General features: G+C 50.1%; 1 protein-coding gene and 1 long non-coding RNA gene across 17 annotated transcripts in view; one reads left to right on the top strand and one right to left on the bottom strand.

Moving 5' to 3' along the window:
- The window catches only part of Ptprt (protein tyrosine phosphatase, receptor type, T), a 1139160-nt gene extending 1138046 nt beyond the window's left edge, over positions 1-1114 (bottom strand). For 11 of the 16 annotated variants that reach the window (XM_017316595.2, XM_017316593.2, XM_017316598.2 and 8 more), the window contains exon 1: positions 767-1044. In XM_017316595.2, the coding sequence (XP_017172084.1) occupies positions 767-866 (100 nt within the window). In that variant the 5' untranslated portion in view covers positions 867-1044. Of the gene's footprint in view, positions 1-766 lie in introns of all 16 variants that reach the window. The other 5 variants (NM_021464.5, NM_001291149.1, NM_001291151.1 and 2 more) reach the window with 2 other exon arrangements.
- A 15-nt stretch (positions 1115-1129) lies between these two features.
- On the top strand, positions 1130-15171 carry 9430021M05Rik (RIKEN cDNA 9430021M05 gene). Its single transcript, NR_033569.1, has 4 exons — positions 1130-1393; positions 1688-1763; positions 6356-6630; positions 13639-15171. It is a non-coding gene; the product is annotated as an RIKEN cDNA 9430021M05 gene (long non-coding RNA).

Below are 15171 nucleotides of genomic sequence, written 5' to 3' on the forward strand. Positions count from 1 at the left end.
AGAGACCCTCGGTAGTGGTCTCTTCAGCTCAGTCGCCACTAAGAAGACACTAGACACACTCTGGGGAACTAGCTACCTGCCCATGGGCAAGCCGAAAGACGAGTGTCCCGAAGTTTTCAGAAGCCCACTAGCTCACTGATCAAAGCCACTGCACTTAAAGGGCCTTAGCAGGGTACCCATTACTCTGGACAGAGCCACGAGGTGAGGTGAGGGTTTAGCCGAGTGGGTCATTCACAAGAACACTCCCATGGGAAGTCCCAGCTGCTAAGGGCTCGCTAAGGGGAGCGGCGTGTTTAGAACAACACTGGATGATCTTCAGTGTCTCCCAGGAGAAAGGAAAAGCCACCGCCCTGGCAGCCTGGGCCTGCTAGGGACCTGTGCTCCCCACTCCAAGAGCGCGCAGCCCAGGAAGCTGCCCGGGTGACAGTGCTCCGCGCCGGGCGAGAAGCGGCGCCTCCTCCCTCCACCCCGAAACACTCGAGTGACAGGTTCCGACAAGTGGGAGGCAGCAAGTGGAAATATTCGCAACAGCCGCGCAAAGTTACTCCCGCCCGGGGGTGGGGGGGAAGCGGCAGGAAAGTAAGGCGACGAGGGGCCAGGGGGGGACCTGGAGCGGGACTGGGCACGCCTGGACACAGCAGCTGCGTCCGGAGGTTGGGACGGGACTCCCACCGGGCCCCGGCATCCCCTGGCCACGGGACCCAACTTTCTCCTCCCAGGGCTGGGGAGAGCGAAGGGGCCCGGGGAGCCCGGCGGGCGCACTCACCTGCGGCGCTCTGCGCTCCGGCGCCGGGCAACGGCGGCCGCTGCAGCCCCAGGAGCAGGAGCCGGAGCAGGCAGAGGGCGAGCCCGCCAAGGCTCCCCATCCGGGCGGCAAGCGGCTCAGCCCCTTCCCGAGGGCGCCGGGGCCGGGACTCGGGCGGGCGCGGGGCGGCCCCGCATCGCCAGCGCGGCTGCAGGCAGTGCGCGCCGCTGGGCTCCCGGGGCTGGCTCCTCTCCGGCTGCGGGAGCCGGCGCCGCTGCGCTCCGAGCCCAGGCGCGGCGCGAACTGAGGCGCGAGGCTGGGCGGGGGCGGGACGCGGGGGCCGGGGGGCGGTGTCCCCAGAGTCCTAACGCCGCCGCCGTCGCCGCCGCCCGCCCGGGCGCTCCGCCTCGGCCACGCACACACACCCTCGCGCGCACGCCCGCCCGCGCCTGGCACACGCCCGCGGCTGCCACTCGCGGGCTCCCCCACGCACCCTCTCCCGGGCTGGCCGGCTCGGGGCCGCTCGCGCACTCAAGCGCGTACACACATCGCTCTTGCACACACAGGATCTGCGGGGTATTCGCCTCTTCGCCCCGCGCCACACCACCCAGCTGAGCATCGCTTTCAGGCTACCCTGCGGGGGCGCAGGTACGAGGCGATGGGGGGAGGAGAGAAACCTGGAACAGCCTTTGAAGTAAGGGTGGGAGAACAGGTGACTGGGGGGGGGGGGGGCAGTGCGAGCAGGCAGGGGGAGGGAGAGGCCCGATCAACTCCGGACGCTACAGGGCTGTGAATTGCGGGAGGGGGATGCTTCGCAAAGCTGGGGACAGCTGTTGAAGGGTCTCCTGCACACCCTAAAATTCTCTCGTATATTCATATTCTCCCTTTCTCTTTCTTTCTCTCTCCCTTTCCCTCCCTCTTTCCTCATCCCCTATCATCTAGTCAGCAGTCCAGCACAGCCGACCTTAATCACAACACATCTCTTTCTCTTGTCCCTAACCCCGCCCTACACACACAGGTGTGGGAATCTCTCCCCCTTCTCTAGCTGCCTCCCCTGTTCTCCCTTTCAGAGAGAAATGGAGCTTTCCCCCTTTTGCTTCCTGGTCTGAACAAAGACCTGGCTGGGGCTGAAGGCCTAAAGACATAGATCACTGGGCAGTGCCTGCCACAGCCCACAGGCCTGCCACCAGGGGAGGGATGTGAGCCTTGTATATAAAGGCCTTCGATAAGGACACCCAAAGATGCTGAAGGGATTCCTACTTTGTAAACACTTTACTGCCTGCCCAAAGCCCTCCTTCGGTTTAACAAAGTGTTTCCCCCTCCCCATTCCACTCCCTTGTTGGAGTCCCAAAGGACTGAACCGGACAGACAGACCATTAGGAGTCATATGGAAGTCAAACACAGCCAGCATCTCCAAAAGTGGGGCACCAGGGGCTCTGGGTTGGAGTTGCTTTGGCAGAGCCTCACTGGTACCCCAGCTCTGCCGAGGTGGACGTTTTTTATTGAACACCAGCCCATTTATTTCTCTCAGCCCACACTTGTAATTCCAGGCAAATGCTTCCACCTGGCTCTGAACGACCTCCCTCCACCTCCACAGCCTCCACTTTTCTCAAGATAAACACAGGGGCCAGCCCATTGCATGGCCAAGCACCTCCCACACTTCCCTGGTCAAAGCACTCTCCCAGGGGAGAGGACCCCTCCCCCCCCCAAAAAAAAGAAAACCCTGCTGCTTAGCCCTCACTCCAGGGAATAGGGTTTGTGCTCTGGGGGGTTTTGGGGGGGGGGGGAGTGGCGGGAGCCTGGGAGTTAGACCTCTTGCAAGCTACCTTGCAGGTCCTTAAATTTTTTACTAATATTGACAGTGCACTTGACTGGGCAGTCATAGCCTTGGCTGTTCTCTGGTGACACAGGATGATTGCCCCCCTGGGAACAATAGGAATAGAAGATCCCTTCAGCTCAGAGCTAAACTGCCCAACTGTTTGATCCAGCCCATGTCTATCCAGGCCTAGCCTTAAGTTAATGAGTTAGAGTGCAGCCTCTAAGAAGAAACATGACTCCAGCCCACAGCTGTGATTGTCCTGGCTGATGGGAGACTGGGGGGGGGGGGGGGGGGGGCTCTGACCCAGGAGAGGAATAGGAGGTCTCTAAGCCACTAAGTAGTTTGGTGTAACTTGTCAGGGTTCCCCTGAGTGCCTGCCAATCCGTCCCCTCTCTCAGGCATTCTAAGGATAAAATAGCGGTTCTCGGGACATCTTCTGGGCTCTCACCATCCCTCAGCTCCTGAGCCCATGCTACAGGATGTTATTTATCACTGTAGCCAAAACTCCAAAATCCGAATGGGGATCGCATGGCCCCAAGGAAAGTCATCTTGTTTCTTGGTGAGCGACTAGCAGAATGTGACCTGATCACAGCAGCAGGTCTTGCTTGCCCAGCTGCAGGGTCTCAAACCAGCACCCTCTTGGGTTTGGTCTGGAGCTGTAGTTCCCAGGCCCTGTGCTCCACCTACTGACTGGTAAGCTTTGGCATCTGGCCTCACTGTCACACTGCACCAGACCAGCTCCCTCTGCCTGGAAGGGCCATCTCACATCCCTTCCCGGGTAAACTCACTTAAGTTTCTCTTTGAGGCATTTGGTCAGCAAACCTGTTGTCCTGGTCCCCTAGGTGCATCACCTAGGAGATGCTATCTCTCCACTTGTCTGTCCTAGGAGACAGTTCCCACAATGCATCTGGACGCTTCACCCAGGGCTGAGGGCAGAGGAGCTTTAAGGAAGGAGGAGGGTGGGTCCCACAAGATCAGTAATGCCCTAAAGATCTTCTCAGAACCAGCTAAAACCACCCTCTCAGAAGGCCAGGGTTCCGAGAGCTCCAGGGTCAATTCCTTACTTCCTGCATTAGCAGCTGGAGGGGGGGGGGGGGATATCTGGTTAGAGAAGAGAAACAGCCATTTGACTCCATCCACCTGCCCAGTGGGAGGGTGCTTTCCTCTTGGCTCCTAGTGCAGGGCAGGCTTTGCATCAGTGCTGAATGAAGGTAGAGCCCAGGGGGTGTCCTGTGATAGCTAGAGGGAGTGAGTACTCCACCAAGCAACCTCCAGTGCTGCTGGACCAGCAGGCCTCTCTCTCTCTCCCCCCCCCCTCTCCCTTCCCCTCCCCCTCCCTCTCATCCTCTGGGCCAGTATTCCATTTACCCTGTGGGATGCTTGGCAAACCTTTAGAAGCCTTAGTTTTCCTATCTGCATGGTGACTTCCCTTCCAACCCTAGTAGGGGTCGAAACAGGAGAATTCAGATGTTGTCTCTTTATCTGGGCAGTTTTCAAGGAAGTGGAAAATGGGATGTACCCTCTCCACAGTGAGCGACACCTGCTGTGCTCACAGTGAGCATGAGTCCAAGAGGCTGAGACTGCAGCCTGAGCAACAGGTGTGACCTATGCCCTCTGGGAGGAAGCATGTACAAAGAGAGGACAGAAAAACACACAGAGACAGGCCTCGTCTCCAGACTCCTTCTGTCCCAGTGTTTCCCAACCTGTCAGCAACCAGGAAAAGACACTCAAGGGCAAAGTGCCTCATCTACCTGTGTAGAAAGGCCAGTGGTGTGGTCCTTGATTTACCCCCATCTTATATATAAGGAGAAGGAGACTCAGGGAAAACAAAGGCCTGTGTGAAGAGATGCTGTGTCCCCTCACTTGCTGTGGGTAGCTGCACTCTTCTTTCTGGGACCCAAGAATACACTTGCTACGTTGCTTATAATTCATCATTTCAGTCTGTATCTAGCAATACTTCAAGTGTTCAGAGGCCACAAATGGTGAGTAGCAGCCGAATGCCACAGCTATAGAAACTTCTACTAACACTGCTATGGCCACGGTTGCCACGCCTCTCCAAAGTCTGACCCATTGTCTGTATTATAAAGTTTTATTGTGCCACAGACATACATAGACCTTGACACATGGATACTTTTTCATATAAACATCTGTTAACACTTTTGTACAGCAGAGGTGACCAAACCATAGGCCATGACTCACATCCAGCCCACTGCTTGATTTTGTTAATAAAGCTTTATTAGCATACAGATTCATTTATTTGGCATGTTATCTTTGCCTGCTCCTAATCTGCATAGGCAGCCACAATATTAATGTCTTTAGTTCATGGACAAAGTGTGACCTCTTTTTAGGTAAAAGTCTCATAGGACAGTCTGACAACCAACCACTGACCTAAAACTCACTTGCAAATGGGGTATCTGGACCAGGAGAATTTCTCTCCCTTCCCCTCCCCCACCTCCTCTCCCTCTCTCCTGTGAACATATCTCAATACAAGTTTTCAGGCCCCACCCTAACCCTATGGAAACACTGGAGGTAGAACCCGGAAATCTTCGAGTTAGACAGCCTTGCCAGGTGATTCCGATAGGAGCTTGAGTTTGGAACCCACGTTATAACACATTCCTGAAGGAAGTTCCAGGAACTGGCACAGCTAGGATGCTTGTGGGCTTTCATGGGTGATGGAAGACTTTGAAACAATGTCAGAGGCAGCGAGGCCATACGCTGCTTGCTCTTTCTGTAGTGAAACCTCTGACAGCCCTAACACAGAGCCGTGCCAACCAAGAGATGCCCACGTGGATGCCCAGGCTCCACCCTCCTGAGGAGCTGTCAGCGTATTTGGAGCTGCCTCCACACATAAATTCATGGACCAGCTGTCTCTTTTAATCTGGTTGCAAGATGAAACCATTAATAGATGTCAGACACATTGGCAATGATCTCTTCATTAATAATTTCCTCCTTTCTGAGGAAAAAAAATTAGTAACAAGCAACCATCAATAATTCAGAAATACAAGTTAACCTTTCTATTAGCAGAGTCACCGTGCGCACAGTGCAAACTCAGAGCCAGGAGTTCTGACTTGAGTCGTGTTTTGATGGTAGGGATATTAATATGCATTAATGCTGTCTGTCAAGACCAAATATAAATAACCCAACTGCAACTCAGAACTCATAAGTATGCTTCAAGTGTGACCTTCTGACCCAGCCTTTTGGTTCTTTAAAGGCTTGGATCAGCCAATCACCTTGCTGTCTACGAAAAGGCCTTTATGAAGAAATCCATCTTTAGCTGGAGGCCCCTGTGACTAGAAAGATTTCTCCTATGCCCATCTAACCCTGCTGCTGCAGTGTGACCTTCTCCTACCTAGATTTCTTCTCCTTGAGAACAGGCAACCTTAACTAAAACCATTGAGACTTCTTCCCCAGGTTGGATGGGCTCCAGGTGAGCTATTCCCAAGTCTATACACCCCCTCCCTTTGTCCCCAGCCCCAGGCCTGCCCACCTGGCTCCTTGGTGCATTTCAGTGACCCCCCCTCAACCAGGAGGTCTCAGCATCTGCCCTTCCTCACACCTCCATTCACTATCCAAGCCACCACAAGGCAGGCCCTTTCCCTCTCCAAATCTGTTTCCCCATCTGTGAAATTGGAGTGGTTATCCTCGCCTCACTGAGCTGATGTGAGAATTAAGTAAGTAATGGATGTAAACACACCTAGCATAGGGTCTGGCCCACTCAAGAGCTCATTCCCCGGCCTTTCTTCCTTTTCCAAGTCTAAGATTCACTATCCTACCCCAAACTTGACTCCTAGGCCAGATCTCCTAGACACCTGGATGGCAGCTTAGCATAAAGAGCCAGCTGCCTTCTCGTAGAGCCAAAACATCAGTGTGTGGTCCAGACCGTTGGCAAGTAGACCTGGGCATCCTGAATCTACAGCTCGGACCGCATCTCTGCATCTTGCCCAAGGGGAGTCTATGAAGCAGTTGCCTTTCTTAATTAAAAGGGAAACGAAGAGATGAGCCTGGAGGCTCGCCACTCACATTCGCCTGGACACTGCTGGACAATGGAGCATGTCCCCACCCACAGGTGACCCCATCCTCAGCTCGGGCTGAGAGACCATACAACACACTGGGGGCAGGGTAGTGTTCATGCCTGGGTCTTGCTTCCAACCAAGTGGCTTTCCTGATAGAATTGGGGTGGGGGGAGGGGAGCGAAGCACAGTTCACACGGCAGCCTGTTTATTGATTGACTATTGGTTGATTGGTTTTTTTCAAGACAGTCTCTGGGAAGCCCTGGATATCCTGGAACTCACTCTGTAGACCAGGCTGGCCTTGAACTCAAAAGGTCTGCCTGCCTCTGCCTCCCGAGTTCTGGAATTAGAGGTGTGTTCCACCACTACCTGGTTAAGTACTTTTTAGAGCCCTAAAGTCTCTCAGGATTCTCAGCCCTTCTACAAAACCCTTACTACAAATGTGGATCCCAGAAGATTTCAGGTACTGATAGAGCTCATTGCAATAAAAACCTGAACCTGTTACTCCTGTCTGTCCACTAAACTCCAACTGTAGCTCCTGGTTGCTTCTGTTTGTATCCTGCCCAACCCTTCTCACAACCATGATGGAAGTGTAGAAGATGCTCCACAAGTGGTCACTCACCAGCTGAGAACCCACACTACTGCCCTGCTGCCTACAGCATGAAGTCCACAACCCTAACTACAGCCAACTGGACCCTCCAGTGGCTGGGCAGCCTGCCTGAGCCCTCCCCTCTCTAATAGCCTCCCCCCCAGGGAAGTCTTTGTCAAGTAGAGAAGGGAGAACATTCAGGGTACTGGAATAGCCTAGGCAAATGCTCAGAGACCTGAAAGAGTATGTGTTCAATGTTCCAGGATGTACTGAAGGCTTTTTCTGATGCTTGCCTATGCCTCGGTTTTATTTGCTCTATCCCTTGCTCAAACATGTCCTTTAGTCCAAGCTGCTCCAGACAAATTCCCATCACCTCCCTCTGGGCTTTTGCCTGTGCAGCCCACTCTTTCTGGCATGCCAGAGTCAAATTCCTTATCTGGGCATACAACCCCTTCAAGGATTAATTTGGGGCATTGTCCATGGGCTAAGCTGTCTGAATTTCCCTTCATTTCATTTGTAGGTCTCTCATTTCTACAGTATTGAGAATGCTAGAGTGTGTCTCTCACACCCTCGAGTCTCCAAAGCCAAGCCCCAACTAACACTCGATAAATGTTGCTATGACCACAGCCAAGTTTACCAGCCAAGTTCATATACATTTAGGATGTTATTCCCAAACAAGAGTATCCATGACCGTTTATAGATCAGCAAGGAAGCCAACTCACCATAAAAGACCCATAGTCAGGGTCTCGAGTGTGCACACTGAGAAGGTCCAGGGCAACACCGTCCAGATGTCCCAAATCTTACCTCATGGTCACAAACCCAGGACTTCAGGGAAAAGTCTAGATGTTTGTCCTATGTGTCAGGCTAGGCCCAGGAAACTCTCATTAAAGGACATGGGAGGATGGCTCTGCTCTTCAGGTTGACAGAGACCAAGCAAAGATTTTACTGCAGTCATACTGCCAGAAGCACCTCTCAGAGAGCAGCCATGATGAAGGGCTCAGAGCCTTTGGTAGCCTGCCTTCCCTGGATGCGGAGTCTTCTCCCAGTGTGGCGTTTTCCTCTCCCTTCTCCCCACCCTCCCTTTTATTTCTCACCTTTCCTCTCTGTGTCTTAGCTCTCCTTCTCTGTGTGAGTAGTTAGAGAACCTGGACAATGGCCTTTGTGAATACAGTCTTTACCGATTGGTACCCTCATCACTAAATGAGACCTCCCAGAGATGGAAAGATGACTCCGGTGGTGGGAACCTGAGTTCCATGTGCAGAATCCACACTTAGAAAAACAAAGCCAGGTGTTGGGGCTGGCACAAAGGCTCAGAGGCTAAAGGCACTTTGCCTTGCAAGCCCAGAGACCCGAATCTGAAGAACCCATAGAAAGGTGGAAAGAACTGACTGTACACAAATTTGTCCTCATGTGTCATGATATGTGTTCAAATGTGTTCAAGGACACACACATGTGCATTTACGCAATACACACTAACAAAATAATAATAATAATAATAATAATAATAATAATAACTAAAAATGAAATGAAAAGGCAGAAGCGATGGCACACTCTTGTAATCCCAACACTAAAGGCAAAAGCATGGATCACTAAAGTTTATTGACCAGCCAGCCTAGCCTCCTTGATGAGTTCTCAGGACAATGAGAGACTCTAACAATAACAACGAAATGGTAGCATCAGAAGATCAACACATAAACACACACACACACACACACACACACACACACAGTGAAACTTCCTGTACTATTATCTCAAACTCTATCCAATAAACAGACCCAATGAAGACACTAATTGGCTGATTCGGTTCACTCTCTACTTCCCAAACAGATGAATTTGCCAAAAGAGGGAGAAGGGCACACGATAGCAAGCCAACCTAAGTAATTACCCACCTCTGGATACCGTAGACAGCCTCTATAATGACTAAGTCCACAAGACTGACCGCAGCAGGGAGGATATTTTTCTCCAAGACAATCCGGTACTGTCGATTTATCTCACTTACAAGTCGTAAGCCCCTGTAGTATGTGGTCAAAACATGTAGTCAGCTAGCCAAGGTCTGCACCCTCTTTCTCCTCTTCTCCATTTAACATTCACCCCAAACTCCATGCCCGCAAAGACCATAGGATTTTTCCACAGCCTCCTTTTCCTCTCTACCTAAACCATGGATGCTCTCTTTTTAAAAATGTTTTCAACCAGCCAGTGATTCCACAGCGAACTCAAAAGAATAAATACGATTCTTACGTTCCAGGAAACAATTTTTTTCCTTAAGAACTATTTTATTGTGCTATGTAGAAATACATTTCACCCAGAGAGCTGGCAGTGAATCTATCACCTGACCACGTAGCCCAGCTCGGAGAAAGGTGGAGAACTCTCAAGCACATAGAAAAGGCTAACTAGTGTCACAGGTCAGGCTCCACACATTCAGACAAGCCATTCTCCTGTCACATAAGCTGGTGACAAATCATTATTCAAAAAGCTTTTTAAAAATGGTAATAACTAAAGGCAACTGGTTAAAACGGATGTGAAAAACTGAGGTTGTAAACTTGGCATATAAAACTGCCACCTGGAAACACAGAGATGAGATGCCTTATCTGCAAGCCTGTCCCCAGAGTGGCATACTCAGTGTCCAGCTTGAAGACAAGGGACTCTGTGCTCTGAGTGAACTTTTCAAGGATGCGTAATATTCCTTTACTGAAAACACTATGATCACTCTCTGCCGCTGAAGCCTGAAGATGGATCATCTCCTGGCTCTTCATGTTGGTTCTGCTTCCCCTCCTGAGCTGTTGGTAGTTAGGAGTTCCTGTGTCCTTCTGAGCTATGTGCTCTTCCCATAATTCACCTGCTGGGGAACTGAGGCACAAGGCATTCAATGGCTAGGGGCTGATGCCAGTTTTAGTTCAGCAGATTCTGTCCCTTTAAGTCACTGGGATTGCATATCCCAATCATGGGCCAGGCATGTCTTATCAGAAGGGATCTCAGAGCTCATCCATCTCAACCTCTTTTTCATTTTACAGACATTTCTAGAGAACCCAGAAATATGTAAAAAAACAAATAGTATCCAACTTAGACAGCAACCAGAACCTCTGCACTAAGTGGTGGGCGCGCTTTTTCCCAGAGCAGGAGAATGTGCCGCCATAGCTTGGACTGATTTTATTTTTCCTAAGTCCTTGCTTTCTGGATGTCTCTGCCCTCAGTGATGCACAGTACTGTCCTCTGACCCAGTTAACCATCATCTTTATAAGAACAGCAGTGTCTGCTTGCAGAGATTCCCCAGCCCTGGGCTTGTGGACTGCTGACATTCTCACTGAAGGAGGAGAGGGCAGAGTGACTGGACTCTCACCGGAGCTTCCGGCCCCTTCCAACCATTTGTGTGCAGTTGAGCCTTAAGTACATGAGACCTCAGAGCAGAGACCAGGGCAAGGGGCTCTATCTGCAGCCTTGGGGATCTATATCTATTCTTGGTTTAAACTTCCTGATCTATCTGCTCTGGGATCACCCACATTCCTGTGCATAACCCCTTCTCTACAGAAGCCCAATAAGTTTGTTTGCCGTGGGGCGAAATTTGGTGGAACCATGCCCTGGGTTATTGTCGAGACTTTAGGAGAAGAAGGTGGCTGCAGTTTGCCTTTCCCCTGGGGAAAGAATTTTAGCAATACTCACCTGCCCCACAGACAACCGAGATGTACTCATGATCACAGAAAGCACCCAGTACCAAAAGAAGGTCCCCAAATGGACAAGGGTCAATGCCACCCCAGGGCCTGGTGAGGTCAGTCTCTCCTTCTGCAGCCTGGATTGTCCATCTGTCTAATTCTCATTTTCTGTGAGAAAGCCAGCAGTGCCCTAACCCATGTCTTAAAATGAAATGCATGAAACTGTGTAACCTCTTCACAGTCTGTCCTGATAGGATTCCAAACACAATCAGCAATCGAGAAATGTTAAATATTTCCTCACAGCTAATCATGCGCCCCGCCCCACCCCCTTCCCTTCCCTCCTCTAACTCTTTGCAACGGAATTTATTTCCTATTTGAAAGCCAATCTCACTGGTTATTAGATATTCTCCCTGCTGTCACTATCAGTAAATTATTAAACAGCTGACCAAGCTTTGTTTTAAAATGATTCTCTTATGAAGCTCAGTGATATATTTGCCATGAATACTGAATGGTGCCTGGGTCTCTAAGGACATGGGAATTATCCCTATTTACCACCTTTAGCAAAATGTGGTGCAATTAGCAGTGAGGGCTAGACTTGGACCACAGTCAGAGAGATGCCTGTAGCTCATCTCCATGGCTTGCTTCCTTCGTGACAAGTCTGACTAGGAGATCCATACTCGCCATGGAGGCCATGTCGCAGGGCTGTCATGTTGCAGGGCTGTGTGTACACAGCCTTTCTCAGTCCTCATCTCTTCTCTCCACTTGCCACCCCTGAGCCACACCTGTGAGAATCCTTGCCTGAGTCAATTTCTACTTCAAGAAAAGAAACCTGAGCTGTAGAGATGGCTCAGTGGTTAAGAGCTCTTGCTGTTCTCCCAGAGGACCCAAGTTTGGTTCTCAGCACTCTCAGCACCCAACCTTATATCCTCCTGTAACTCCAGCTCCAGGGAAATTGATGCCCTCTTCTGAGGCTCCTGGGCACAAATGAACTCAGTACACATACACACACACACACACACAAATACACTCAATCACAGACACATATACACTGATACACACATACACACGTACACAGACACACTCAATTACAGACACATATACACTCATACATACACACACAAACACACATACATACATATACACACATACACACATGTACACACATGCACACAAACAGACACACTCAATCACAGACACATATTCACTCTGATACACATATACACATACACACATGTATACACATACACAGACACATATACACTGATACACACACATACACACATATACACACATTCACAGACACGTACACAGACACAGTCACAGACACATATAAACTCAGATACACACACACACATGTATGCACATGTACACAGACACACATACTCAGACACACTCAGTAACAGACACATATACACTCATACACTTACACACACACTTTTTTCAAAGAAAAGCCTGACTCTGAGCAAGAAAAGGCCATGTCTGTCTGTCTGTTTGTCCCCCTGTGGAATGGAAGTCATCAAGGACTCTGTAATGAGGGAAACAGAGCCTGACATCAAGTCAGTGCTCAGGACTAGGGGCTTCAGGTTTCCACTGACCACTGCATTCACGCCGATTCACTGTGCTGTGAGCGACAGAGGTTTAAGCCAAGGAGGAAATAGGCTGGCTTCTCTCGCCAAACAGCGGTTAACAAGTGAAGTCATAACCATGGAAAATAGACGTGCTTCAGATCCTTACAACAGAGGCCATTCAGTGCAGGAAAGTAAGTACACGGATAAATGAGGGGGGTGAGATATGGGCGGGTAACACAGACATGCCAGGGGAAAGCAGTTAAGAAGGAAGGTCTGAGAAACCAGGAAGGTATTAAGGCATGGAAACCACACCTGGCCAGGTGTGGCCGAGAGGAACTGGAATCAGCGGGGCTACCCCTGTGCCGCAGGAGAAACCACCCAGGGCAGAAACAACAAGAGGTCATATTCTTCTCCCCTCCCTTGCCCCTCTGCATCCAGCAAGGCTCTTCCATTGGCCAAAGCACCATAAGCAGGTTGAAAAAGCAGTCTGGGAAAAGCCAGCAACCTGGGCCAGCCTCTCTGCATATGGAGCCAATCAGGAAGAGAGAGAGAGAGAGAGGAGAGAGAGAGAGAGAGAGAGAGAGAGAGAGAGAGAGAGAGAGAGAGAGAGAGAGAGAGAGAGAGAAAGCATGGAATTGAAGACAGATAGGCCTGGGACCAAGCCAAACCCAAAGGGCAGTGGGAAAGCCAGCCTTGGAAACCAGATGACCTTAATGGGGCTCTACCTCTGCTCCATTCACTAGTTGTGTCTTCCAGCTCTGCTTAACTGTCAAGGCACAGAGTGCATGGCTGAGGGCACCCATCCATCCTCCCAACTCCGTATTCCGAGAAAAACCACGCTTTCCTCCTCCACCACTACCAGGAAGAATCCCAGCTGCTCATATGGCCATCCCTTGAACCCAGACTGAGTGATGGACCACCAGGATTTTCCTACCTCGATCATGTGCTCATCTGAGTGGCCACAGAGCTTACATTTGTTCTGAGAATCAGGGGGAAATTGCAGGGAGAAGGGGGCATGAGTACTCCTCCCGAAACAGAGTGAGCCTATTCTCCCTGAGAAATACACTAGGAAATTAAGAGAGTGTGGTAGCCATTATTCCTGCACAGTGAATGGTTTCAGTTCCTCTTCCAGGGACACTTGCCTATCCCCTTGACATGACTGACCCAGGAGCTTTTTTTGACCAGCAGACCCTTCCAGATGGAAGCTTTGTGAGCAGCAAGAGGTCATTCCTGACTTTGCTTTTGCCATGTTTCACACAGGAGATGTCCCATCAGCCTCGGCTCCGGAATAAGAAAGACGTTGTGGGCTTCCTGCCAATCCCAAGTAGCCATGTCGTGAGATCCGATACGTAAACCTTTGTGTGTTAAGCCACAGCAATTTGGGAGTCCTTTGTTACTGCAGCGTAACCTGGATTATCCTGACTGGTTCTATGAGAAAGATACTCAAAACAGTGACTCTAGTGAGCTGTATACCAAGGCATCTGCCAATCAAAGCAGCCCTACACACTCATGCCAAACAGCCATATATTAGTGGAAGCCAGAGGAAGAAATTACATATTGCTTGTTATTCCCGGTGTCATCGATGGCTAAGTCACCATCCCCTATCTTCCTCACAACAGTGTTTCTTCCCAGCTTGATAATGATAGCTGTAGTTAAAAACTACCATTCATTGATCATTTGTCATATGTCGCACACCATATAAAGTATTTACAAGTCTACGTGAGAGTCATTCTTAGCCTCAGATTTCAGACGTGAAAACCAAAACCCAAAGCACCAATCTTAACATTGCCTAAAGCCACATAGCATCCTATTCCAGAGCAAATGTTCGTAACTACTCTCCTTCAGACCATCCCACAAACATCTTCCCCAAAAGACAATCTGCCTCCACTGGGTCACACTGGCTCCATTCTTTTCTCAGATACCATGGTCAGCCCTGCCCTTGGTCACAATGGATTTAAGAGGCCTTGGTTGAAGGATACTGTGACAGCTATTAGATCAATCTGATCAATGGCCCCATGAAAGAGCTGAATATCTAAACACTGTTTTCTGGGCCCTTTTTGGTCTTACTCTTAGCTAGTTTCTCAGCCTATAAATAGGACCCTGTCTCACTTTAGTGCAATGGCTCTCAACCTTCTTAATGCTGCAACTCCTTAGTATAGTTTCTCATGCTGTGGTGACCCCCAACCATAAATTAATGTCACTGCTACTTCACAATTATAACTTTGCTACTGTTCTGAACCGTAATGTAAATATTTTTGGAGATAGAGGTTTGCCAGAGGGGTCATGACCCTAGGTTGAGAACCTCTACTCTAGTGCCTGAGTTCCTGCTTCAGTGCTAGCTAATGCTGGGCTTCATCCTGTAGTAGACTTCTGGGTCTGACTTACCACCTCCACTCCAGCTGTTGCTACTTCAGCCCCTACCACAGCCAACCAGATTTACCTCTGATGGATTTCCTGTGAACCTGGTAGTGTTTCATCAACTTGCTACAAGCTAGAGTCATTTCAGAAGAGGGAAGCTCAACTGAGTAAATGCCACCAGCCGATTGGACTGTGAACTGGAGCCTTTAATTGGTTTATGATTGAAGTAGGAGAGCCAGATCACTGTGGGTGGTACCGCCCCTGGGCTGGTGGTCCTGGGTTACATAAGAAAACAGTCTGAGCAAGCCATAGGGAGCAAGAGCCTAAGCAGCCTTTCTCCATGGCTTCTGCTTCAGTGCCTGCCTCCAGACTTTTGCTCTGACTTTCTTCATTGTTGAACTATGATGTAAGCGAAAATAAACCCTTTCCTCCCCC

The sequence above is a fragment of the Mus musculus genome, chromosome 2 (assembly GCF_000001635.26).
Source record: "Mus musculus strain C57BL/6J chromosome 2, GRCm38.p6 C57BL/6J".
NCBI classification, from domain to species: domain Eukaryota; kingdom Metazoa; phylum Chordata; class Mammalia; order Rodentia; family Muridae; genus Mus; species Mus musculus.